Source organism: Odocoileus virginianus, chromosome 3 (genome assembly GCF_023699985.2).
Source record: "Odocoileus virginianus isolate 20LAN1187 ecotype Illinois chromosome 3, Ovbor_1.2, whole genome shotgun sequence".
In the NCBI taxonomy this organism is placed as follows: domain Eukaryota; kingdom Metazoa; phylum Chordata; class Mammalia; order Artiodactyla; family Cervidae; genus Odocoileus; species Odocoileus virginianus.
Genome location: NC_069676.1, coordinates 12,604,790 through 12,629,564, shown reverse-complemented (window position 1 = coordinate 12,629,564; position 24,775 = coordinate 12,604,790). Strand labels below are relative to the sequence as shown.

At 56.2% G+C, this 24,775-nt stretch overlaps 4 protein-coding genes and 2 non-coding genes across 10 annotated transcripts; 1 reads left to right on the top strand and 5 right to left on the bottom strand.

Annotated features, from left to right (window-relative positions):
* Nucleotide 1: 1 nt before the first annotated feature.
* Nucleotides 2–2,824, bottom strand: P2RY11 (purinergic receptor P2Y11). 2 transcript variants are annotated; one of them, XM_020902334.2, is made up of 3 exons: nt 2,539–2,824; nt 1,738–1,865; nt 2–1,360 (listed from the first exon to the last, which is right to left on the bottom strand). In XM_020902334.2, exons 2-3 carry the CDS (start codon nt 1,790–1,792, stop codon nt 261–263), a joined length of 1,155 nt encoding a protein of 384 aa, XP_020757993.1. In that variant the 5' UTR covers nt 1,793–1,865; nt 2,539–2,824; the 3' UTR covers nt 2–260. The 2 variants fall into 2 exon arrangements, with proteins under 2 accessions (XP_020757993.1, XP_020757995.1); XM_020902336.2 differs by lacking the exon at nt 1,738–1,865.
* Nucleotides 2,825–2,924: 100 nt separating this feature from the next.
* PPAN (peter pan homolog) lies at nt 2,925–6,935 on the bottom strand. The gene is made up of 12 exons (XM_070464078.1): nt 6,827–6,935; nt 6,568–6,738; nt 5,950–6,051; nt 5,693–5,743; nt 5,221–5,391; nt 4,564–4,640; nt 4,257–4,364; nt 4,021–4,144; nt 3,856–3,934; nt 3,623–3,752; nt 3,383–3,549; nt 2,925–3,293 (listed from the first exon to the last, which is right to left on the bottom strand). The coding sequence occupies exons 1-12, from the start codon at nt 6,842–6,844 to the stop codon at nt 3,082–3,084; spliced, it is 1,410 nt and encodes a 469-aa protein (XP_070320179.1). The 5' UTR covers nt 6,845–6,935; the 3' UTR covers nt 2,925–3,081.
* On the bottom strand, nt 4,441–4,520 carry LOC139034570 (small nucleolar RNA U105B). The gene has a single exon (XR_011487106.1). It is a non-coding gene; the product is annotated as a small nucleolar RNA U105B (small nucleolar RNA).
* Nucleotides 5,822–5,905, bottom strand: LOC139034563 (small nucleolar RNA SNORD105). Its single transcript, XR_011487098.1, has one exon. It is a non-coding gene; the product is annotated as a small nucleolar RNA SNORD105 (small nucleolar RNA).
* A 524-nt stretch (nt 6,936–7,459) lies between the features above and the next one.
* On the top strand, nt 7,460–16,299 carry ANGPTL6 (angiopoietin like 6). Of its 4 annotated transcripts, none has more exons than XM_070464084.1 (8): nt 7,460–8,112; nt 11,974–12,046; nt 12,145–12,279; nt 12,440–13,022; nt 14,091–14,268; nt 14,817–15,004; nt 15,079–15,349; nt 15,850–16,299. In XM_070464084.1, the coding sequence occupies exons 4-8, from the start codon at nt 12,447–12,449 to the stop codon at nt 16,038–16,040; spliced, it is 1,404 nt and encodes a 467-aa protein (XP_070320185.1). In that variant the 5' UTR covers nt 7,460–8,112; nt 11,974–12,046; nt 12,145–12,279; nt 12,440–12,446; the 3' UTR covers nt 16,041–16,299. The 4 variants fall into 4 exon arrangements, with proteins under 4 accessions (XP_070320185.1, XP_020757989.1, XP_070320187.1 ...); XM_070464086.1 differs by lacking the exon at nt 7,460–8,112 and adding an exon at nt 9,224–9,379; XM_020902330.2 differs by lacking the exons at nt 11,974–12,046; nt 12,145–12,279.
* Nucleotides 16,262–20,775, bottom strand: SHFL (shiftless antiviral inhibitor of ribosomal frameshifting). The gene is made up of 8 exons (XM_020902338.2): nt 20,472–20,775; nt 19,886–20,009; nt 19,645–19,694; nt 18,233–18,271; nt 17,948–18,097; nt 17,403–17,506; nt 17,107–17,261; nt 16,262–16,561 (listed from the first exon to the last, which is right to left on the bottom strand). The coding sequence occupies exons 1-8, from the start codon at nt 20,490–20,492 to the stop codon at nt 16,335–16,337; spliced, it is 870 nt and encodes a 289-aa protein (XP_020757997.1). The 5' UTR covers nt 20,493–20,775; the 3' UTR covers nt 16,262–16,334.
* Between the last annotated feature and the right edge of the window lie 4,000 nt (nt 20,776–24,775).

The window sequence follows — 24,775 nt, the reverse complement described above, 5'->3', positions numbered from 1 at the left end:
CTTGTGCTGTTCCATCCATTTATTCCCTGATGTCAATCACACTGTTGTGGGTGGGCCACCCCCCCAATCATGGGTTTGCTCCGAGGCCCTGCCCAGGTTTACTGCTGTGAGTGGAAGCTCCTGCAGCTCTGGCATGCGGGCCCCCGGGTCCCGCCAGAGGCCTTTCTGTGGGGAGGAAGTGGGGGCTCCTGGCTTGTTGGGGGGGCTCGGGGCTGGGTTCCAGCATCTTGTGATGAGGAGGGGGCTGAAGGTGGGCCAGGTCATGGGCTTAGTTTGGGAGACTGGAGCCCTGAGGTTTGGGGGGTGGCTGTGACGTTGAGGGGCAGGGCTTGGCACGCAGTGTCCCCTGGGGTCTGACCCTGCCCACAGCCTGGGCAGCATTGGCGGCAGCAGGCCAGGCTGGGCACCACAGCCATGTAGAGCAGCGGGTGGATGCAGATGGCCAAGGGCACCAGGCCCCGGGTCACCTGGTGGGCAAAGTATGTTTTCCAGGCCAGGGCCTTCTCAGCCGCGGCCTTGTTCTCAAAACCCGGGCAGAGGGCTCGCCAGCGCAGCCGGGCATACATGTTGAGCGTCGCTGTGATGTAGTAGGGCACGTAGGAACTCGCGTAGAGGGCCACACCACTGGCCACCAGCACCGTGACCTGCAGCTTGCTGGCCGCCGTCATGCCGTGGCTGTGCTGCACGGCCCGCCCCAGGGCGCCGTAGGCTGCCAGGGTCAGCAGCAGCGGCAGGCCACAGCCCAGGGCTGCCAGCACCAGGTGGTAGACCCGGTAGGCCTCGAGCTGGCTGTCATCCGCTGTCCCCAGGCACTTGATACAGGCCCCCGGACTGGCCACAGAGCACTGGCCTTTGTGCTGGGACCGGCTCAGGTGAGAGAAGCTGAGCGTGGGGGCAGCAAGCAAGACTGCCAGCGCCCAGCCAGCAGCGCTGACAGCCCAGGCATGCTTGGGCCGCAGTTGGCTGTGGGTGAAGAAGGGGTGGACGATGCCCATGTAGCGGTTGAGGCTGATGCAGGTGATGAAGATGACGCTACCCAGCATGTTGCAGGTGAAGAGGAAGCGCTCCAGGCGGCAGGCAGTCTCCCCGTAGCGCCAGTGCTTGGGCGGGTAGAAGTAGGCAGCCAGGGGGGGCAGCGACAGGGCGTAGAGCAGGTCGCTGACCGCCAGCTGGGCCGAGAAGATCACAGCTGGGGGCCAAGGGCGCTGCTCCCGGCTGCAGAAGCGGTACAGGGCCAGGCTATTGCCGGCCAAGGCCACCAGGAACTCGGCTGCCAGCATGGGCCACAGGAAGTCCTCCTGGAGGCCACTGAGGATGCGATCCGCAGCCTCCGAGAAGTTGACTGGGCACTGCATGGCACCTGTGAGCAGAGGGTGTGGCACAGCCCTGTCCCTCACTGTTGCTCCCACTCTGGCACCCTTACCTATTGGGTGCCAGGAGCCCCTTGTGGGCATGTTTCCAGAGTGCTTTTCCACACCCAGGAGGGGGAGTGCCAGCTACAGCACCTTTGTACAGAGGGACTCAGGCCAAGGAAGGTTAGAAGCCCAGAGTCCATTAGGCTCGTGTCCTGGGGCAAGAACCGGGGATGCACATAACCTGGCATTGACCACCAGAACCCTTAGGGCCTGGGGCAGAGAAGCATGAGCCCGAGGGACGGGGAGGATCCCCACCCCCCAGCCCCCTCTACAACTCTTAAGTCCCACGTGTCAGTCTGTCACCCCAAGTGTCACCATCTACCTGGGCCAGTAGTCTGGTCCACCTTGGTGTCCCTGCTCCCACTCTCATCATCCATCTGTTCTCACAGCCTCCAAAGGGCACCTGAGTCAGGTCACAACCATACACTCCCAGACTCTCTCCTTACCTACCTGGAAGAAAAATCAGTGCTCACTGGAAAAACCAGTGCTCATCTCTTCCCACAATGCCCCGAGGAAGCTACCGCTCCCACCAACCATGGTGTCCTGGCTGTTCCTTAGGGCAAAACCTACCTCAGGGCCTTTGCACTCACTGATGCACCAGGTATCCCTGGAGGCAGTCCCCCTCACCGCCTGGTCTCTGATCCTGAGATGACCCTAACCTGGCGACTGCTCCCTGTGGTCCCCTACCCTGCTTATTTTTCCTCCACAGCTCTATCCCCATCCATATGACCACTGTAAGGAAAATCCCCAGAAGCTTCCCTCCCGAGGGTAGAAGTGCCCTGCTCCTGGGCTCCCCATGCCAGCACCTGGGACGCAGCAGCATAGGGGAGCTGAGCTCTCTTGTCTGTCCTTCACACACCCCACTCAGCCTCAGCTTTCTGAGGAATGGCCTGGACTCCTGGCTGGTCCAGCAGGCTGGCCATAAGCTCTGTGCATGTACCCCTTCCGTGACCCAGATGGCTCCTCCACTTTCACTTCTGCTTTCCTATCCCATCCCTCTTGTCTGGGAGGAAGCGAGTCCAGCAGTGATTCTTTACCCATCTCCCCACCACCCTCTAGGAGCTGGCCACCTCCACCCCCAAGGCCCTGGATGTGCCTGGCTTCACTAGCGCTGGCTCCTCACCTGAGATGTTGCTGGCTAGGGCCCGCATGCCTGCCTCTGGGTCTGCAGCCACCCTTTGCCCCGTGCAGCGTGGTCCGTTTTGAGACACAAACCACTGGCCCCTCCCCTTCCTGGCAGCACCACCTTCGGCCCGCGAAGCGGGTCTGGGCTCACGCCTCACTTCCACTTCCTGCTTCCCTTCTGACAGCACCCAACCTCCAGAGCTGGTTCATCTGCTGTGGGGCACTGGGTAGGCTGGGGAGGGGTCCAGGACCCCAGGGCACCACAGGAGGGTCACACCTGTGTCACCCTGGCATATAAGGTCTTGCACGTCCACTGCCCAGGTGCAGACAGGGGCCTGGGTGTGGAGCAGAAAGCAAGCCCGCCATTTCAAATGCAGACTCAGCCTCATGAGAAATGAGTTTATTAGAGGGGAAGGTGGGAAAGCAGCTCTCCTTTATGAAAGGAAACCGAGGGCTGCGCCTGGAGGCCCAGGAGGGGAGCCCAGCACAGCACCTCTCGGGCCCCAATCTGGGGCATTCCATCTGCCACCCAGGCTTGGCCTCAGGCTGCTCTCTTGGGTGGCCGAGGTCGGCCTTGCCCACGGTTCCTGGCAGGCCCCCTGGGTCCCACCTTGGCCTGGGCTCCTGGGCCCCTGCCCTTGGCCTTTTGAGGTCTCCGGTCACTGCCTCGGTCCGGCTTCCGTTCCTTCAGCCGCTGCTTCTTGCCTGGGGGCCCAGCAGGCCGCCTCCTCTTGGCTGCCTTTGGAAACATGTCTGCAGGGAGAAGTGGTGTCAGGGCCACCAGGCGTAGGGACGGACAGGCCCGTGGTACCCAGGTGCCCAGAGCCCTGTCTGCCACACACCTTCATCAGGTTCCTCGCCCACAGCCTGGCGGAAATACTCAGCCTCATCCTCTTCTTCCTCTTGCTGGCTGGTCCCCTCTGCCTCTGGCGGGGCCCCGGGGTCCTCTGCGTCACTATCCCCATCGGCCTCTGCCCTCGCGCGCTTCATGCCCGCCAGGCTCTTCTTCCTGGAGAAGGGACATTGGTCAACGTGGCAGCCTGCACTTGGGACCCCGCCTCAACTGTCTGGTGACCACACACTTGTGAGCCTCTCGCTGCTCCCGCTTGCGCCGAATGTTCTGGGCCTGCTGGTCCTGTCTCTGGGCCTTGAGCCGGAGCTTCTCCTCCTTGGCAGCCAGGATGGCCTGCAGCTCCTCCTCGGTTTTGTGCACTGAGCAGGAAGAGGAGGCCACTGAGCGCTCCATCCCCAAGACCCAGGTGAGCCCACCGTGGCCAGGCCTCGGGCCCCACTGTGCCCCTGGCCCCGCCCTCACCGAGCCTGTGGAACAGCACGTTGCCCTCTCCGACCCCCTCTTGGATCTTGATGAGCTCCAGCGTCATCCGAGGCCCAATCTGGAGGAACGGAAGAAGATGGGATGGGGTGTCAGTCCCTCCTCGGGGATGGGGGAGCACCAGGCCTGCCCCGCACTGAGCCTCACCTCCGTGAGCCGCACGGCGCTCTGCTGGGCCCGCATGTTGCCGCGCCCCGCCACAGCCTGTGGCAGCTCTGTGATGTTGTGCTCGCCGTCGGGCTCCGCCTCGCTCTCCGACAGCCCTGCACCCCTGCGTGGGGCACACGAGGGGCTCAGCAGGGGCTCCCTGGCTGCGAGGACAGCTTTGGGGTCCCCTGGAGTGTGGTGCCCCGCTCCCCGCCACCAGCTCAAGCCCCCCTCACGTGGCCAGCAGTTCACTGATGTCCTGCAGGCGACTCATGTTGGGGAACTTCTCCTGGAGAAGCTTCTTCATCCCACGACTGGCACCCACAGGGACCACCTTGATGCTGCTGCAGGGGTGGGAGGGAGGCAAGGGTGGGGGTCAGGAGCCATGGGGTCACAGGTCAGCCCTACCCTGCCAACCCTTTCCAGTGCGTCAGCGCGTTTACTTTGAGACTGAGCAATCACAGAGTCTCAGCAGCTGTGCTGTCATCAGCCGCACATGGGGCCATGCACCCCCCACCCGCCCACTCCCCACTGAGAACTCACTAGTGGCGGAAATCCAGCTCCTGGGAGTCAGGGTTGTAGTTGATGAGAAGGCAGCGCTTGATGGTGTTCAGGTTCACCTGGGAGAGAAAAGAGGGCACGGCACCTGGTGAGTGGGCCATGGGCCCCCCTGTGTGCTAGAGGCCCTGCTGAGCCCTGGCTATGGCCACACTCCAGAAAGGCGGCCTGGGTGCTGCCAGCACTGCAGGGACGGATGGGGCTGCAACTGGTGTCCACAGGCTACCTGGGGCTAGAAATCCAGCTTGCGAGGCCCGTTGAGGTTACCCACACTGGACTCCCTGATACCAGGGATCAGGAGCTGGGGCTCTGGAGCCAGACAGATTTAAAGAATCTAGTCCTACCTTCTTGTCCTTCATATCTAACTTGAGACTAGTATCTTCACCTCTTGTCAGCCTGTTTCCCTCTCTGTAAAATGGAACATGCTACTTAACTTAGATCAGCATTCAACGAATGCACCCTTAGGAAATGAAATACCATGGACATTATTTCCCACCTGCCAGATGGGAGAGCATGAATGGGTTTAGAACTCAGGATCCAGAACTCTCAGCCTTAGGGCTGGGAGGTGAAGACTGAGGCTGAGTGTGGTCCTTGCTGCCTGCTTCACCTGCACTCACCTTCATCACACATGGCCTGGCTCACCTTATGCACGTTGATGGAGGGGAACAGGTTCTGGAACATGGTGGCCATGAGCTTCACGTGCATGCCATGGGGGCCAAAGCTGTTGAGCACCAGAAGGGGTGGGTGTGCAAACTGCTGCTCATGCATGCGGTGCCGGCGTAGCGAGGAGACCACATCACGAACCAACGTGTACTGCAGGGCAGGGCGAGGAATGGGTGACCACCTGTCCAGCACACGCAGCTGGTGCAATTCCCAAACCCAGCTCCTGCCCCTCGGAGGCCTCATGTCACCTCTTGTGTTGTTGTGAAAGTCGCTCAGTCGTGTCTGACTCTGCGACCCCATAGACACAGTCCATGGAATTCTCCAGGCCAAAATATTGCAGCGGGTTCCCTTCTCCAGGAGAATCTTCCCAACCCAGGGATCAAACCCAGGTTTCCTGGGTTTGCAGGCCGATTCTTTACCAGCTGAGCCCCGTGTCACTTCAAGTCCTTACCTTGTTGATCCGGAAGGTCAGGGTAGGGCCTCCTGGGAGACGCATCAGTTTCTGCAGAAGAGAAGATCTGTGAGGGTTGAGGTGTCTAATTCAGAAGTGGGGTTGGGGGTGGGGGTGGGAAATGGAGATCACCGCCCATCTCTTCAGAGCGTTTACTTTGAAGCCAGAATCATGGCAGTTCAGAGGCACAAGGGTCATCATGAAAGCTGGCGGCAGAGGAGGGTGTGGGGAGTGAGGGGGCGAGAGCATCCACTCACAAAATAGACGTTGGTCTCTGTTTTGCTCACGATCAGGAAGTGCGTGACCCCAAGGGGCCCAGCCACTGCTACACAATCTTTCAGAGAGTTTTTCTTCCGTATCTGGAAACGATAAAAAGAAAAATGGATGATCACAGATAACCTCTTATTAAGCAAAGCCTTTAAGCCTAAACTGTTATGCCATTTCTTGCACTTAACCCTTTAGAGAGCTAGGGGGAGAGGGGAATGGAATGCTCTTGGCCTCTAGAGCCAATCAGACTTTAACTGAGGCTTCTGTCTCTTGACACTGCATCATCATACTTTTCAGAGGGCCCATCTGAGGCTCAGCGAGGTTAAGTAACTTGGCTCGGGCCTTTGAGAGAAGCCAGCTTTGTTAACTCGAGTGCCCTCTTAACCATCAACCTTAGGCATTCAGCCAAGCTCCAGGCTGGGTGCGTTCATCTGCTCGCCCTCGCTGCTGCCCCTCAAATCCCTGAGAGGCAGGCACGATGGTCCCCATAAGGTTCCCTTTCTCCAGCTTAGGAAACTGAGGCCTCCAGCGGTTTCGAGGATGAAGCCACCCCCATAGCTGAGAAGACGAGGCCCAGGGCGGGTGGAGGTGGGCTGGGTGATGCAGACCTGCAGGCGGGTGGCGGTGAGCGGCTCCATGACCCGCCTCAAGTCCATACTGAGCTGCTGGACGCTGCGACCCACGCGGCCCCGAGCGAACACGAACGAGTGCGGCTGCGCGGCATAGGCTTCGAGGTTCCGGAGATGAGCTTGGGCGCGCGCGCGCTTCTGGTGCCGGGACTGAGGGGACGAGAGGCAAGAGGTGAACCCCGCTGCCACTGGCGGAACCCCGCCCCCGCTGCCCGCTTTCCTGGCCGCCGCGACTCACCCTCCCCGACTGTCCCATGTCGCCGTCCTTTCCACGAGGCCTCGTCTGCCGGCTGCTTCCGGCGCTGCTCCGCTCACTTCCGGCTCCGCCGAGGCGACTATGTGGGGCGCCTCGATGACGTCACCAACAGCGCATGCGCACCAGGTGGCGGGAAAACCGTCCTCGGAGGGGTTGCTATGGAAACACCAAGGGCCTGTTTCTACGGAAACCAGGGCGGGGCCATGGTTCGAAATGAGCCCCTGGTTCGAATCCCGCCTCGGCCATTTCCACCAGCTGTGCGATTTTGAGAGCCAAGCTCTCCACTCTTAGGCTCCTAAAATATCCTCAATGATCATCATTTCCTCTCTGAACCGCGAATTAAGAGAGATGATGTGTACACAATACTTGGCACCCTGGCGCCAGGCACTTGGGAGCCTGAGAAGGGGGTAGTGCCTTGGCAACTACTCGATTGGGCCCCCAGCTCCTGAGGATCAGCTGTCCCTCGCAGAGGCCCTGTCTGTGGACTGGCTTGGGGATGGAAACTCCACATCATCTTCTGGAAATTCAGGGCAAGGCGGGCGCTTGGTCAATAATTCCCCCCCTCCCAGTTTCCGCTCAAAGCCCCAGTCTTGGCCTCAGGCCTCTGGCTTCTTCCCCAGAACCTTCGGGTGGGGGAAGAGATTTCCCCCAACATCTCTCTCCCTGTTCCATCTGTTTCCTTCCCCTGTCTCCCCTCCCCACTTTACTCCCCTCCCCCATTTGTCTCCTCACCATTTGCTTTCCCTCTCCTGTCTCCCCACTCCAATTTTTTCTCCTCTCCTCACTTCTGTTTCCCCCTCCCCATCCCTGTCTTCCCCCTGTCTGCCTCCCTCTCCCCAGCCTTGCTCCTGCCATCAATTGTCTCCTTCATCATCTATAAGTTTCCGCCTTTCTCCTCTCTCTGCCCCATTCCCATTTCTCTCTTCTCATCTCTCTCTTCATTGCTCACCTTTCTCCCCATCTTCCCTACGTCTCTCCCCTGTCTCCTGGACACTCTCTTCCACTAGCCCCTCTCCTTGATTTCTGAGGTTTCTTTCTCCGCAGCCAAAAGGGGGAGCCGGAGGAGACTACCAGTGAGGGGCGGAGGGGCCCCAGCCCAGGCCCAGAGCCCAGCCTGGCAGCGTCTCTCAGATCTGGGACGACCATTTCCTCCTTCAGCCCGGGAGGCCACTCGGGTTACGAGCTCAGGACAGTAGCAACTGGGAGAGTGTGTCTGCTGGTCGGGGAGGCCTTCTTACAAGGAGACCCTGGTCCGGTGGGGGCTCTACGTGAGTCGCTTTGTACCTCTGAGAGATAAGTGTGTGGTTACTGCTGACTGTTTTCGTCCTTGCAGGACTTGACCTGTGTGAGGATGTTAGAGTGTGTGGGAGATAAATGGAAACTTCCAGTGGGTGGCAGGCGGGTATCAGGGGCTTGTCTCTGCGCTTTCCAGTTGGTTTGTGTCTCTGTCCTTACTGGTGTGTGACTGAGTGTACTTGGGTGTGCATGCGCCTGATGCACAGATATGGACACACTCAGCCCACGGGATATTTTCCTTGTTGATGTATGTGTGTTATGTGACCACACTTTGAAAAGTTACTGTCCAAATCTGTGCTGTGTTTCCAGCTGTCTTTTTTAATTTTTTTTTGCCACACCACAAGGCTTGTGGGATCCTAGTTCCGTGATCAGGGATGCAACCTGGCCCCCGGCAGTGAAAGAGTAGAATCCTACCACTGGGCCACCAGGGAATTCCCTCCAGTTGTGTCTTTATAATTGGGTGTGCCAGGCAAATCCATGGACACACACACATACACACAGATTCCATCGATCTTTGCTGCTTTGTGCAATGCTTTGCATGTCTTATCAGGGTATCTGTATGTCTTTGTGCTGCACTGTTACACAGGAATATGTGACTGTCGTGGTCATGTGTGAGTTCTGGAGCCATGTTACCTGGGCTGAATCCCACTGCTGATCTTTTCTTTGGCTGTGAGCCACAGGCCAGTTGCTCACCCTGTCTGAGGCTCAGTTCTCTGCTGTAAAATGTGGCTACTTACAGAAACCAGCTCAGGTGGCCAGGAATAAATGAGATACAAAATGTCGCGTTTAGAGTCACCCCTGCCAGGCAGCAGGTGCTGCTGATATTCGCCGTTGTGGTTCTCTGTGATGTGTGTCTGTGTGTCTATGTCTGAGGCTGGGATCCGCCCCAGCCTCCTGGGCCTGCAGCCTCCCACGCTCTGAGCTCTGCTGTTGGGGGAACGTTCAGGGCACTGAACTGTGTTATCAGGCTCTGGTGGCCTGAGCAGGAGGGTCTGGCAATTCCCCTTCTGTCCTCACGTGGGAAATGCTAAATATTTACAGTTGGAGCTCCTCGGCTTAGCATTTCACAGCTCCAGTTCCAGGCTCTGGGTGGCTGGGGGTGGTTACCACGCCTCCTTCCTCCTTGCTCTCCCACCAGCCTCTCCTCTTCTCCAGAGGTCCTGCTGGACACTCTGCTCCTTCTCGGACTTCTTGTATCTGCTGTGGGCCTTGTGGAACTCAGGGTCTTGGTCGTGAGAGGTGAGAGCACAGGAAGGTGGGAGGGTAGGTGGAGGCTGAATCTGTCTGTTGGGAAGCCTGGGCCTCGGTTTGGCTGGGGGGCTCCCCAGGCCTCCTCTTTACCACAGGCTGAGATCCCAAAAGGCAGCAGATGTCACATACACTCTAGTTCCAAGGGGTTTGTGTGTGTGCATGTTCAGTGGTGTCCAACTGTTTTGCGACTCCATGGACTGTAGCCCGCCAGGCTCCTCTGTCCGCGGGATTTCCCAGGCAAGAATACTGGCGTGGGTTGCAATTTTCTACTCCAGGGGATCTTGCAGACCTGGGATTGAACCCGCGTCTCCTGCGTTAGCAGTCAGATTCTTTACCTGGGAAAGCCTCCAAGGGGTTTGGTCCATCCCTATTATGTAGGGCCTGATGTCTTCCAGGGTTGGGGGCAAGGAGAGGACCCTGCTCTGCTCTGCGGAGTTAGTGCTTGGTGTTTGAGTACCGTTGTGAATATGCCTTTCTGCAGCTCAGAACCCTCCCACTGCTCCCATGGAAGTTGGAGTAAAACTCCAGATCCTCCTCTGGTCCCTGCACACTGTGCCTCCATCACCTCCTTGTCCTCACTGCCTCCGGCTCTCCCCCTCTCACTCCGTTCCAGCCTCACAGGCCTCCCTGCTATTCCCTGGGCATATCAAGTTAGGTTCCACCTTTCTCTCTTCCCTTTATCTCTCTTCCTTCAGGTCTTCACTCAAGTGTCATTTTCTCAGTGAGGTCTGACTCCTCTACTTATTCTTTTTTTTTTTTTTTTTTGCCTCGCCACATGGCTTGTGAGATCTTAGTTCCCTGACCAGGGATAGAACACAGGCCCCTGGCAGTGAAAGCAAATTCTGACTCCTTTATTTAAAGTGCCTCCCAGCCCAGGTCTCTCACATCCTTCCATATTTTTTCTCCTAAGACTTATCACTCTAAGACCTACCTATTGTGTTTTTTTCCAGTCTGCTCTGTGAGGGCAGGGGTTTTGTCTGTGTTGGTCACAGCTGTGTCCCCATCTCCTGGCACACAACAGGTGCTCAAGGAATGGTTGTTGAGTGTGTGAACGAGGTAATGTGTGTGACCACCAGTTATGTGTGGGTTTGGACAAAGTGGATGTTGGTGCTGACAGGGCTGACATGTGGACCATTTTCTGAATGTGGGCAAATGCACATGGGAGGAACGTGTTTCCCCATCTGAGAGGCTGCAAGTGTGTGAACCCCAGGAATGAAGACAGTGGGGGCCTGGGTGTGGATCTTGCAGGGGAGTTAGTGGCCACAAGTATACATCCTTGAGCGAAGACACCTATATGAGCTCACCTGTGGGAGTCAGGGAACACCTTGGGGGGAGCACGTGGGTGTGGCAGGGCGCGTGTGGCACCAAGCACTGTTTTAGGAGCTGGGGACAGAGCAGTGAACAAAACCCAGACTCAGCCTCTGGGAGCTGATATTTTGGTGGAGGAATTCAGAGCATAAACAGTGGCAAATCAATGAGGCAAATGCAGAATGACAAATGCTAAATGACAAAGACCATGGGGACTTCGAAGGTGGTTTACTGGCTGAGACTCTATGCTCTCAATGCAGGGGGCCTGGGTTAAATCCCTGGTCAGGAAACTAGATCCCACATGCCGCAACTAAGACCGGTGCAGCCAAATAAATAAATATTAAAAAAAAAAAGAAAGAAAAAGTCCATATAGGGTGTGCCCAGGAGGGGCGACTCTAAATGGGGTAGTCAAGGAGGGCTTCTAAGGAGACAGCTGAGACCTGAATAAGGAGAGGGAGGCATGATAAATTGAGGGAAGAATATTCCAGGCTGAGAAAACAGCAAGTGCAAATGCCTTAAGGCTGAAGGATGCCCTGTGTGTTTGAGGAACAGCCAGGAGGCCAGGGTGGCTGGAGCAGTGAGTGGGGTGAACAGGAGGAGGTGAGGAAGGGAGGGGACTGGACAGAGCTTATAGAACTTTCTGTGCTGCAGGAGGATTCGGGCTTTTCCTCTAAGTGAGGGGACATGACCTGACTTGGGTGTTCACAGGCATTCTCTGGCTGCTGTTGGAAAAACAGAGCAGAGCCTGAGGACAGAAGCCTGGAGACCTGGGAGGTAGCAACTCTAAGGAAAGCCAGATGGTGTCTTGAGCTTGGATCATGGGTTAGCATGGTGGTGGTGGCGGGTGAGTGTGGAGGAATTCAGGGTCTAAACACAAGAGCTGACAGGCCTGGCTGATGGGTTCCATCTGCCATGGAGAAAGAGACAGGGACAACCCTGGGATTTGGGGCTGGATATATGGGAAATGTGGTATCTGCTACTAGACTGAATTAGGGGGACTTTTCCCTCATCCCTTCTCTCCCCATTTTCCCATGGTTTCTGCTTCAGCCTCCTCCAGGTACTTTTAACATATCAGGCATGACCCACCCTCAGGGCTTTTAAAATTTCAGTTATCCCTGCCAGGGACCTCTTCTCCCCTAGAAACCCCCATGGTTTCCTCCCTCAGGTTTTTGTATAAAAATGTCACCTCCTCCAGGTCTTCCCTCCTCTCAAATCCCCGTATCTCTGTCTTTTTACTGGTGTCTTTTTTTTTTTTGCCTCTTGCGGGATCTCAGCTCCTGGACCGACCAGGGACGGAATCCAAGTCCCGAGGAGCGAAAGCGCACAGTTAAACTACTGACGGCCAGGGTATTGTCCTGTCTTTTACTGTTATCCTTAGTACAAACTAGGGCCGTCTAATACTCTATTAATTCTAACTTAATTTTGTTCCTTGCTCACCGGGGCAGGGATTTTTTTGTGTGCTAGCCCGACTGTATTCCCAAGCGCCTAGAACTGAGGCCAGCAAACAGTCAGCTCTCAGTGAAGCCTTGCAGAGTGAATGCACGAAGCATATTGACCTGTAGGGCGCCTGGAACTCAGTGGTGAGGCCAGGGACGGGTTCTACTGCAGCATCTCCAACCTCGGGGCTGGGAAGGGGATGTATCCGCTGTGTGCGTTCCCGTGTGGGAGCGGACGGGGTTTGGTCCGACTTGATAGTCGGGGGTCCAGCCCCCCTACTTCCCGTTCATTCTCTGCCCGCAGGTCCGCCATGTCGGCACCCCGGCTGCTCACGTTGCAGCTGCTGCTCCTGCTGGGCGCGTGGTGGGCGCGCGCGGCCGCCCCGCGTTGCACCTACACCTTCGTGCTGCCCCCGCAGAAGTTCACGGGCGCCGTGTGCTGGAGCGGGCCGGCGGCCGCGCGCCCGACGCCGGAGGCCGTGAACGCCAGCGAGGTGGCGGCGCTGCGCGTGCGCGTGAGCCGTCACGAGGAATTGCTGCGCGAACTTCAGCGGCTGGCAACGGCCGATGGCGCCGTAGCCGGAGAAGTGCGTGCGCTGCGCAAGGAGAGCCGAGGTTTGAGCGCGCGCCTGGGCCAGCTGCGCGCGCAGCTGCAGCACGAGGCGGGCCCGGGGGCGGGGCCTAGCCCAGGGGCGGAGCCCGCCTCGGCGCTAGCGCTGCTCGGGGATCGCGTGCTGAACGCCTCGGCCGAGGCGCAGCGCGCTGCCGCCCGTTTCCACCAGCTGGACGTCAAGTTCCGCGAGCTGGCACAGCTAGTCAGCCAGCAGAGTGGCCTCATCGCCCGCCTGGAGCGCTTGTGCCCGGGGAGTGCGGGCGGGCAGCAGCAGGTAACTCCGAAACTATCACCCTCCCCAAATCGCAGCCACTTCTTGTGGGCATTGTCAGTAAGGTGGGGCCTCCTGAAACCCCACTATCTCTTATCCGCGGTTCTGAAGTACAAAAAGCTCCATAAACCGGATCCCTATCTCTCCTCCAACAACTCATTTGGGGCAAAACGCTATTGATAGCTACTTAAAGTCTTTACTTATCTACCTGATATGAATACTCATAGTGGTGGTGGTTTAGTCGCTAAGTTGTGTCCGATTCTTGTGACCCCATGGACTGTAGCCTGCCAGGCTCCTCTGTCCATGGGATTCTCCAGGCAAGAATACTGGAGTGGGTTGCCATTTCCTTCTTCAGGGGTTCTTCCCAACCCAGGAATTGAACCCAGCTCTCCTGCATTGCAGGCAGGTTCGTGTAATCAGGTATATTACTAATATGTGCATGAACACCAAAGACCTCATTGGGGATGCTAGGGAATATATGTAGACCCTGTGTTACTGTTTCTTGTTGTCCTTTAGTCTAAGTCGTGTCTGACTCTCTGCAACCCCATGGAGTGGGTTGCCATTTCCTTCTGCAGTTACTGTTTCTAACTCCTGCTGTATTATTCAGAGTTCTGGACTATGTCTGGCCTTGGGTTTTGAATAAGAGATTGTTGCTCTGATAGTAGCCACCTTACAGCTTTGGGAGGCTTCAGTAATTTAATACTCAGTGTTGGATTGCCTCATATTATCCCTGCTTTACAGAAACGTTTGGAGGCACAGATTGGTTAAGCTGTGGACACCAGAGCTAGAGTTCAAGCCCAGCTGTGTCTCTTTTTAAATTTTTTGGCTACACCTTGAGGCATGGGGGAATCTTAATTCCCCGACCAGGGACCGAACCCCTCCCCTAGGAGTAGAAGCAGAGTCCCAACTGCTGGACCACTGGGAAGTCCGACTCTGTCTCTTGACTGCTGGAGTTAGGCTTCGGAGGATCAAGCCATGCTCCTGCTTGATTGCCTTCCCATCTGGGTCCTGGGAGATGTAGGAGCCTAGAGGCTCCAGGGCTAGGGTATCTGACTTTCTTGGCTACCCCAGGTCCTGCCCCCACCGCTGGTACCTGTGGTCCCCGTCAGTTTGGTGGGTGGCACCGGCGACACCAGCAGGAGGCTAGACTCAGCCGCAGAACCTCAGAGAGATCAGACCCTGAGACAGCCGGGACCCCTGGCCTCTCCTCTGCCCTCGGGGCATTCTGCTGTTCCTGCTAAGCCAGCAGGTGAGTCAAGGGCGTGACTGTTGTGGGTGTGAGGAGCCAGGGGATTCCCAGTGCAGCGTGAACAGAGGGAAATAGGAGGCAGGACCTTAATGCGAGATTCCTCTTATGGTGAGGGAGCTGGGGGAAATGATGCATTTTATTCTGTTGATGGAACAGCGAGATATGGCTCTGACTCTGATAAGGAACAAAATTCTTACTATGGTGTGAAACTAGGAGAGGTACTCCTATTTTGATGAGAGGGCAGCAGATTTAAGAATGCTACTTTGGTGAGCATTGGAGGAAGTTCAGAGGGCCATGTTCAGGACCTCTCTTCTGGTGAAACCATAGAAGGATTTAAGAATCCCAGGCTCCACATTGGCTCTACTGAGAGAAGAGTGACTTAGTCTTATTTAGATAAGAAAATGTGTATTGGGGCTTTTATCCTGGAGAGGGAATAAGAGAAGCAGTGCTGCTATTCTGGTGAGGGGACCTGTGAGAATCAAGATTCTTACTCCAGTAAGGGGTTGACTGGTCCAGCTTGTGCCTCTCCCATATCCCTGTGCCCATAGGCCCATGGCGGGATTGTGCAGAGGCCCGCCAGGCAGGCCATGGACAGAGTGGAGTGTATGAGTTACGAGTGGGCCGGCACGTGGTGTCAGCATGGTGCGAGCAACAGCTGGAGGGAGGAGGCTGGACTGTGATTCAGAGGCGGCAAGATGGCTCGGTCAACTTCTTCACTACCTGGCAGCACTACAAGGTGGGCACAGGTGGGTGGGGCGGGGCTGGGCAGGGGAAGGGGACCAGCTCCTGACTTTCTGACTTTCCTGCCAGGTGGGCTTCGGGCAGCCTGATGGGGAATACTGGTTGGGCCTTGAACCTGTGCATCAGCTCACCAGCCGTGGGGACCATGAGCTACTGGTGCTCCTTGAAGACTGGGGAGGCCGTGGGGCACGAGCCCACTATGATGGTTTTTCCCTGGAGCCTGAGAGTGACCACTACCGCCTGCGGCTTGGCCAGTACCATGGGGATGCTGGAGACTCTCTTTCCTGGCACAATGACAAGCCTTTCAGCACCGTGGATAGAGACCGAGACTCCTATTCTGGTAAAGGGCTCTTATTTTGGTGGTGTGTGGGGGCAGGATAGAAGACTGTTAGTGAGGAAATGAAAGCGGGTGGGGTAAGACTTTCCTCTGGTAGGGATCAGGGCAAACAAGAGAATGGAGCACAGGACTCTTACTCTGGTGAGGGAGTCTAGATTCATCCTCTAATGAGTCAATAAGTCAGGGCCCTTGCCTTTGTGAAAGGTGGTGGGGGAAAGGTGGAGTTGTGAGAGCTAGGACTTTTAACTATTCTAGAAAGAAAGTAGAGAAGGTTGTTTTTTCTGATAAAGGAATGAGAGGTAAAGCTCCTAGTTTGCAGAAAGGATGGAGAAAAATGTGACATGTACTTTGGTAAGGGAATAAGGAAGAAACTAAGGCTATTACTTTGAAGTAGGGGGACAGAGGATGCCTGGCAAAAGCCTTGTGCTAGTGAGTTGCTGGTAGAGGATTTTATGCTGGTGAGAAGAATAAAATAAGGCTTTTTTTTCCCCCTTTCCCCTCAGGTAACTGTGCCCTGTACCAGCGGGGAGGCTGGTGGTACCATGCCTGTGCCCACTCCAACCTCAATGGCGTGTGGCATCGAGGTGGCCACTACCGTAGCCGCTACCAGGACGGGGTCTACTGGGCTGAGTTTCGTGGTGGGGCTTACTCTCTCAAGAAGGCTGCCATGCTGATCAGGCCCCTGAGGCTGTGACCCTCTGTCCATCTGTCCCTCAGGTCCCAGGGGATGTGTGTCAGCAGGAGCCCAAGTTGTCCTGGTCACCCCTCCTTCGTGGCTCCACGCAGACCACGCCCCACAGACCTTTTCCCGTTGTGGATCTGCAGGGCTTCCCCGGGGCTCTGCAGACAGTGCCCAGGAATCCCCCTGCCAATATCTTGGACCCAGACGGCTCCCCAAGGGCATTGAGATCTCAGTTTGAGCTCATATTTTATAACAACACAAAATATCCACAGACCGTGTCTGGTTTGCATCTGCATCTGGCAGGGGTCACTCCCCGTGCCCGCCCTCCTCCTCCTCCTCCTCTTCCTCCTCCTCCTCCTTCAGGTCCTCCAGAATGAGGTTGTCCAGGTCTTCCAGGAGGCCCTCCTGGCTCAGGCAGGTGGCCACAGTGGAGCCACTGCTGATGTGGAGGTTGCTGGGGTGCAGGACTTTGGGCAGGTGGTTCTGCTTTCGGCTCTTGGGGTGTGCACAGGACGTCCCAGGCACGTGGGGCTCTGGGGAGGGAGAGATTCTGAGCCCCCTCCTGGGGCTGGAGGCCACGGGGTGCTCTGGGGGAGGGGAGGGGCTGAGGCCACAGGCTCTAGGGCAGAGGTGGAAGTCATAGACGTTGAAGCCACAGGAGACCCAGGGTCATGGGCATCACCTGAGACTACAGAGGACAAAACAGGAGCCAAGAACACAGAGAGACTACAGGGGCTGAGTCCATAGGACACCCGGATGTGGGTCATCAGGGTGAAACCACAAAGCCTTATGGGTGAAAACATGGAGGGTGGCTGATGCCATGGGAGGTGAGTGTGAGGAGGGACCCCCTCCAGGACAGACCTGGAGGCAAGGAGGTGGAGGACGGTGGAAGATGTGGAAGGAGGGGCCCATGTGGTAAGAGGTGAAATGGCCTCCAGAACTAGGACCTTAGGAGTTAGGTGGAAGAAGCAGGCAGACACCTTGGTGCTTAAAGCCCCAGAGGTGGAAGTCCCAGGAGTCCAGGCCACATAGACGGCCCGGAATAGGGGGAGGCCACGGGGACGCGCCAGGTGCTCACCTCTCCGATTGTAGCAGTCCTCAGCGGAGCAGGAGTGGGTGTGGGTGCTGCGGCGATCCGGGTCGCGATCCCAGCGCGGAGGGAGGATCCGTGTCGGATACACAGGGAAGCCGCACCCGTAGCAGGGGGACCGGGACCCCATCTGTGCCCAGCCCCTGGGGGCGGGCAGGGCTGTGAGGGTCCAAGGGCCAGCCGGAGCAGGACTGGCCAGGGTAGGGAGGGGCGGGGCGGGGCTGGGGCGGGGCCGAGGGTCAGGGGGTGGGGTCAGCTCCCTCTCGGGGAAGTTGTGCCCTCACCGGAAGTTGTGCCGACATTTGGGGCAGTGGAATTCAGCCACGCCCCACATCTTGTCACTGGGCACCGGATCATAGCGCTTCCGGCATTTCCTGCATCTGGACACCTAGGGGTAGAGAAGAGCGGAGCAGATGGGCACTGATAGCCTGATGGTGGTCACGGTGGGGTTTACACCATCGAAACTGGCAAACACTGTAAGTCTGGGGGCACTTCCTACAAGGGCCGGTTATTAGGCATTTACCAGAAGCACGCCACTGGTCAGGGGGTTCAGAAGCCAGATTTGGGGCTCAGGTTTGATTTCTGTGGTAGCGGTCAAACTGCGTAGTCAGAGTTCAGGGGTAAGTTGAGCTTCTCCAGTTGAATGTTAAGTTGGAAGTCCAGCTCTGGGTCAGCGTTGGGGCTGAGATTGGGGTTGATCTCTGAGGCTGCAGGTTTCCGGGGTTGGGTTCTCAGAGGCCGATGTTCTTGGGTCAGTTGGTTTGGACACTGGGAGTGGGGGTTGGGAGCAGAGCCAAGACAGAACCAAGGGCAGGGGTTGGGTCATTACCTCCTTCCGCTGGGGCACGCGACGCCACCAGACATGGTCACAGGAGGAGCAGGCAAACTGCCGGTCCACGGCAGGGATGAGGTCTTCCTGGGCACGCTGGAACATGCGTAGGTTGTCTTCTGTCAGCGGCAGGAGGGATGTCGCCACCGCCTGCAGAATGGGGTGGGTGGGGCCAGGAGGGTGGTCAGTCCTCTTCCAGCCCCTAAAGTGTCCCTCCTCCTCACGTATGGACACCCCCAGGGCTGTGCTCACCGCTCACCTCCCTGTCCCACACCCTGGACTCACCTGGATGTCTCGGTCCTGCTTCATGTCCTCTGGGGGGTCCTGGGCGGAAACACCAGGGGCAGAAACTGGGGAGGTGGCTCATGCCTCTTTTCTGGGGGCAGGGCTTCTGGAGGGGGAGGCAGGGTTCTGGCCCTACATGAGTAAGGTGTCCCCAACTCAAGAGGAGTTAACTGAGCAGCCTCCACTTCCTGAGGGCAAGGGTGTGTGATCTCAGTTGTCCTCATAGCAACCCTGAGAGGTGGGCACACCTGTGATCCCCATTGCTCAGATGGGGAAACTGAGGCCCAGAGCCCTGAGAGGGCTTGCCTGAGATTACCCTGAGTGAGTGTGGGGCAACAGGCCTGGGCCCTGTGCTCCCTTCATGCTGGCACACACTTGCTGGCATTGTGACAGGTCGCCTCTTTGAGGCTATGCTGCTTTAGGCTAAGTGCTTGAGCTCTGGATTCAGAGAGCCACAGGTTGGAATCCTGGCCTCATCACTTCCAGCTGTAGGGTCGTGGCCAAGCCATTCTCCCTAATGAAGGACGTCTAGGAGTACAGGTTCTAACTCTAGGTGACCTGGGTTCAAATCCCAGTTGCCACCTGCATTCAGCATGAACCTGGTGAGTGACTTCATCACCCTGTGTCTCAGTTTCCTCATATGTCAAGTGGATATGATAAATAATAGGACCTGTCTTACAGGACCTGTGGCAATAAGTCAACAGGTAGAATTCCTGGAGTCCTACTGCAGGGAAAGTGCTCAATCAATGATACTCTTTGCTAGTTTTATTACACTCATTATATGTATAACTGTAAATATATAAATGTTAAAATATAAAACATACTTTATTATACTCTTTAACAACTCTGTGCTGGGCCCTTTCAGACAGGCAAACCAGTGCACCAGCTACCAAGGCCATCTAAGGGGCAAAGTGGCTATACAAAGCCTTTCATTCATTCATTGTTTTATTTATTCATTCACACGGGCTTCCCTGCCCCTCTTTCCTGCCCCATCTCCCGCTCGTCCCAGCCTGTCTGCAAGTTCCTCTGCTCAGGTCACCCTCTCTTCCAGGAAGATCTCCAACCCCTCCCCTTCCCAGGGATCACTCCTCCCTAGGCTTGAAGAATGTGGTACCACCTCCTCCAGGAAGCCTTCCCTGACCTCTTTGGCTCCTCTGTAATGATGATAATCCTGATTCTTTTCACTGCCTAGTTTCTTGTCTCTCTCTTCCATTTCATACAATCAGCATGTAATGAGCACCTCCGGTTTGCAGCCTCCTTGGTCAGATCCACGACTGAGGTGAGTAAGTGAATGAGGCTAGACCATGAGTTGTGGATGCACAGTGCATAGAAGGAGCTCTGCCATGGATGAGCCTGACCCTTCCATTCTTCCTCCCCTTACCACGTGTTTTGAGGGGAGGGGGGCAGTTTACCTGGGTATCCAGATCATTACTCAGTTCCTGTCCATCCTTCTGCTTTACCCCTGGTGGGGAGATTAAGTGTAAGTGAAGGCCCCTTGAAAGGTTTTGTGGGAATTTCAGGGCCCCCAGAACCCCGACCCAGACCGCCCCCCAAAGAGATGATCTCATCGCCTCTTCCAGCCCCCAGCACAGACCACACCACCTCCCTGCTCCCCAGCTTAACTCTGACCAGGCAGGACCCCGACCTGCTCACCATACACGATGGAGCGCCCCACTCCAGTGTGGTCGCTGCCAAATTTCCTCATCAGAGTCCCCGCCTTCTTGGAGGATACCTTTCCATGAAACTTCTCCCGGAGGCGCCGGACGCTTTTCTCCAGCTGGGGTGGGGACAGATGGGAGAAGGAGAGCGCAGTTGCCCTTCCTCCATCCCTAGGCTTCCTTTTTTCACGGCCTGAACTTGACCCTGGGTTTTGGCCTCCGTATCCCCCCCCCCCCCCCCAATCCCTCTACTGCATTTCCTGGAAAAAGCCAAAGTCCCCACCGGCAACTGGGGGAGGGAGCGGACTAGGGCGAGCGTCCCAGGCTAAGGGATGAGGCCGGCCAGATGACCCCTGGCCTCTGACCCTTGACCCAGCAGCCCCCGCTTTTCCTCGAGGAGGCCGCATTTTGCTCCGGGGCATGTGGCGGTCACTCTCCTTTCCGAGGTGGACGAGTGCCAGCCTTGGGGGGAAGGTCTGGGCTTGGATGGAGTCCCCAGCAACTGCGAAGCCCGCTCCGTGCCCCTAGCTCCTCCTCAGCATCTCTCGCGGGCCCCCGGCCCAGTTGTAGCCATCTCCTACCTCCACACCTTCTTGAGACATGGTGGCGGCGTAGGTCCCCGCGAGGGTCCGCACTGCGCGCTCAGCGGCCCCCTACCTGGGCGCGCCCGTCGGTCCGGCCGCGCAGGGCAGGGGGCGGGGCCTCCAGGCCGGCTCCGCCCTTCCTTTCCTGCGCTCCGTTTCGCTTTCGTTTGGGAACAGGGGGGTGGACGGGGAGCGCTGGCTCCGCCCTGGCTCCGCCTCTGCTCTTGCGCCCCAAACCCAGGCGGGCGCCCCGGATCTGCACCCTGCGGCGGAGCGCGCAGAACTCGGGCGGGGGAAGCGGTGCGGCCTCTGCAGTCGGTCACATGTCCCCACGCTGCGCGGGGTCCGCGTCTTCACGTCCCTCGTGGGGGCGGGGCCGCATCTGAAGGCCGCGGCGAGTCTCTGTGCCCCCGCCTGTTCGCGCTCCCCTGTTCACCGCTCGGTCCCCTCCCTCCCCCGGGAATCAGGCGCTAATGAGGATCTGGACCCCTGTCTCGCTTTGAGTGTCTTACCCAGCTATGTCTCCTCTCTGAACCTCAGTTTACCCCTCTGTAAAATGGGGGTGATGATAGTGGCTACATCCTGGGGGCGGGTTTGTGTACGCGCGCGCGCTCATGCCTGTGCGCGCGCGCGCGCACGTGCCAGGATTCGGGATCCCCAGGTTGAGTATTTCGTAGTGCCTGGCATGCTGTAGGCATTCAACTAGTCACTGGGCCACCTACTATGTGCAAGATGTTAAGAAGCAGGCAGTTGTGGTGGGGAGAAGGTGCTCGTTAAAAATACGGATTCCTGGTCCTTCGCAGTCTTGCAGAATCGGTCTGTCTAGGGGTTCCAGGGAAGTTGCGCTGAAAAACGGAAGATTGAGAACTCCGAAGGATCAGGACAATTTTAACCCAGAATGGGGGGTGGGCGAGGGGGCTGGAGGAGCCCTGCCTAGCGGCATCAGAAATGGTTTCTTAAAAAAAAAAAAAAAAGGAAATGGCTTCTTGGAGGAGTCTGGAAGAGCGAGGTCTCAGCAGTCAGAAGATCGGAGTGCGGGATGGAACAGCTTTGGGTGCAGAGAGCCCAGAAAAAAGTGAATAGCGCTTTAAGCCAGGGCTTCTCAACATCAACACTATTGGCACTTGGGGCTGGGTGATCCTGGGGACCTGATCTGTGCATTGTAGGATATTTAGCAGCAGCCCTGGCTTCAATCCACTAGATGCCCGTGGCACCCTTGCCCCAGTCGTGGTAACTGAAAATGTCTCCAGACGTTGCCAAATGTTCTCTGGGGGTGGCAAAATTGTTAGGATAAATGACACCCCTCAAATTGTTTAACGTGCACCTCCATCAGGAAAAATGTGGAAGCTCAATTCCCCGAAGAGTGTTTGTTTATGAATTATATACAAATGCAGTTATACTCAGATTCTGTGGTGGTGGTTTAGTCGCTGTGTCCGACTCTTGCGACCCCGTGGACTGCCAGGTTCCTCTGTCCATGAGATTTTCCAGGCAAGAATACTGGAGTGGGTTGCCATTTCCTTCTCCATGGGATCTTCCCGACCCAGGAATTGAACCCAGGTCTCCTGCATTGCAGGCAGATTCTTTCCCAACTGAGCTACAAGGGAAGCCCAACTGAGCTACTAGAGAATGATCAGATTCTGTAGATCATTTTATAATAATGTATTTATTACATAATGATATTCCTTGGCCTTCCCAGGTGGCGCTAGTGGTAAAGAATCCATGCTAGTAGTAAAGAATCTGCCTGCCAATGCAGGAGACTCCAGAGATGGGGGTTCAATTCCTGGGTGGGGAAGATCCCCAATGATTAAAAATATAAATGTTCTAATGTTTTCTGCTCGAACTCCAAAGTTTTGTTTGTGGGGTCTAGGCACTCCTCCCTGGAGCCTACTCTTAGCAAATGTAAACAGTTCATGGTTCTTTGTGGCTGAGTGGTGGGGTTTCAGGTAGGAATGGGGGGCTGTAGGTGTCACAGAGCAGTGGTCCCCAACCTCTGGGATCTGATGCCTGATGATTTGAGGTGGAGCTGATGCAATAATAATAGAAATAAATTTCACACTAAATGTAATGCACTTGAATCATCCCAAAACCATCCCCCCACCCTCCACCCCATCTGTGGAAAAATTGTCTTCCAGGAAAATGGTCTCTGGTGCAGAAGAGGTTGAGGACTGCTGAGAGGACCTGGGATTTTATCCCAGGCAAGTGGGGAGGCATGGAGGGGCTCTCTTGTTATAGTTCCCAACTACTGCTTACCCAGTGGAAGGGGAGGTCACAGCTATGTCCCATCCCTGGTCATGGTGAGCACAGAACAGGCAGGAAACAGGTGGGAATCTGATCCAGCCCCAACACAACTCAAGTCTGTTCGATTCTCATCCTAATGATCACCATAGTGAGAGCTTGCTCTGTGCCAGGCACTGTTCCATCCACCATGGACACAGCATCGCAGAAAACAAAGATCCCTGCCCTGCAGAGCTCGCATTCTAGTGGGGGAGATAGAAGAAACAAATATGTGATGGGTATGCAGCTTCCCTGGTGCTCAGACAGTAAAGTATCTGCCCGCAATGCGGGAGACCTGAGTTCCATCCCTGGGTCAGGAAGATCCCCTGGAGAAGGGAAAGGCTACCCATGCCAGTATTCTTGCCTGGAGAATCCCATGGACAGAGGAGCCTGGTGGGCTTCACTCCATGGAGTTGCAGTCGGACACAACTGAGTGACTAACACTCTTACTACTTTCAGGAGATGATACATGCCAGGATGAAAAATAAACTGCCACAGGGGGATGGGTAAAGAGAGTGTAGGGAAGGCTGTGCGAAGTAACATCCGAGTGGAGACCTGAAGGATATAGAGGAAGAGGGTTCCAGGAAGAGTGGGAACTGGGGACTCTTGTTAACAGGTGTGGTAGTTCTCTGTTGCTTTGAAACAAATTAACTCCCCAAATGTAATGGCTTAAGGGCTTCCCAGGTGGCGCTAGTGGTAAAAGAACCCGTCTGCCAATGCAGGAGCCGTGGGTTCGATCCCAGGGGTTAGGAAGATCCCCTAGAAGAGGGCATGGCAACCCACTCCAGTATTCTTGTCTGGAGAATCCTCATGGACAGAGGAGCCTAGCGGGCTACAGTCCACGGGGTGACAGAGTTGGACACTGAAGTGACTTCGCACGCACGCACGTAGTGACTTAAAACAAGAAACACTTATTAGCTCACACAATGTTTGTGGGTCAGGAATCCAGGGACGGCTTTAGTAGGCTTTCTGGCTCAGGGTCTCCATAAGGTTGTGGTCGACATGTTGACTGGGGCTGCGTTCCTCTGAAGGTTTGGCTGGGGCTGAAGTGTCTCGCTTCCGAGGAGGCTCACTCACGCATGACCTGCAGGTGAGTGCTGGTTGTTGGCCGGATGCCTCAGTTCCTCCCTACCTAGGTAGACTTGAGCTTGATACGCACAACCTGGCAGCTGGCCTCTCCAGGGCAGGCAACCCAAGAGAAGGAAAGCCAGGCGGCAGTTGTATCGTTTCATGATGTAGCATTGAAAGTCCCAGAGCATCACTTCCGCTGCCACATCCAGTGTGATAAAATTGAGTTGCCAGATCCAGCCCGTGTTTAGGAAGAGGAGGATAAAGACCCTGCCCTCTCTCCCCTCCTCCCTCCCCATCTCCTACTGGAGTCTCTTGCTTCTGGCGCCAGAAGGCAAGGAAGGGCAGTCAGCCTGTCAGGGCACAGAGCAGGAGGAGGGGGTGAGAGTCAGTCTGGAAGGACAGAGATACAGCCTGTGACTATTCAATTTTGGCACTTGTAGATGAACACAGGGCTTCCCTGGTGGCCTGGCAGTTTCTGCCTTCCAATGCAGGAGACACAGTTTGATCCCTGAGCTGAGAAGATGCCCTGGAGAAAGAAATGGCACCCTACTCCAATATTCATGCCTGGGAAATCCCATGGACAGAAGAGCCTAGTGGGCCACTGTCCATGGGGTTGCAGAAGTCTCTGATGTGACTTAGCAATTAAACATGATGAACAGAAAAACAAAGCTGTCTACCTCAAAGTTTAGTTTGAACTTTGTAACCATCTTGGTCTGTCTGGACAGATATAGATAGCTTTGTTGTCCCATGATGTGAACACGAATGCGTTTTATTCTTCATCTTTATGATGTGAAAATGGGTGTGAAAATGGGGAAAAATAGATGTGGTGATAACAGTGATAAGAAGTGTAACCTCTGACATTTTAGTAATTGAATCAAAGATGGAGCCCATTTGACCCATCCATTCATTCATTGGACAGACATGGATCAAACACCTCCTATCTGGCAGGCATGGTG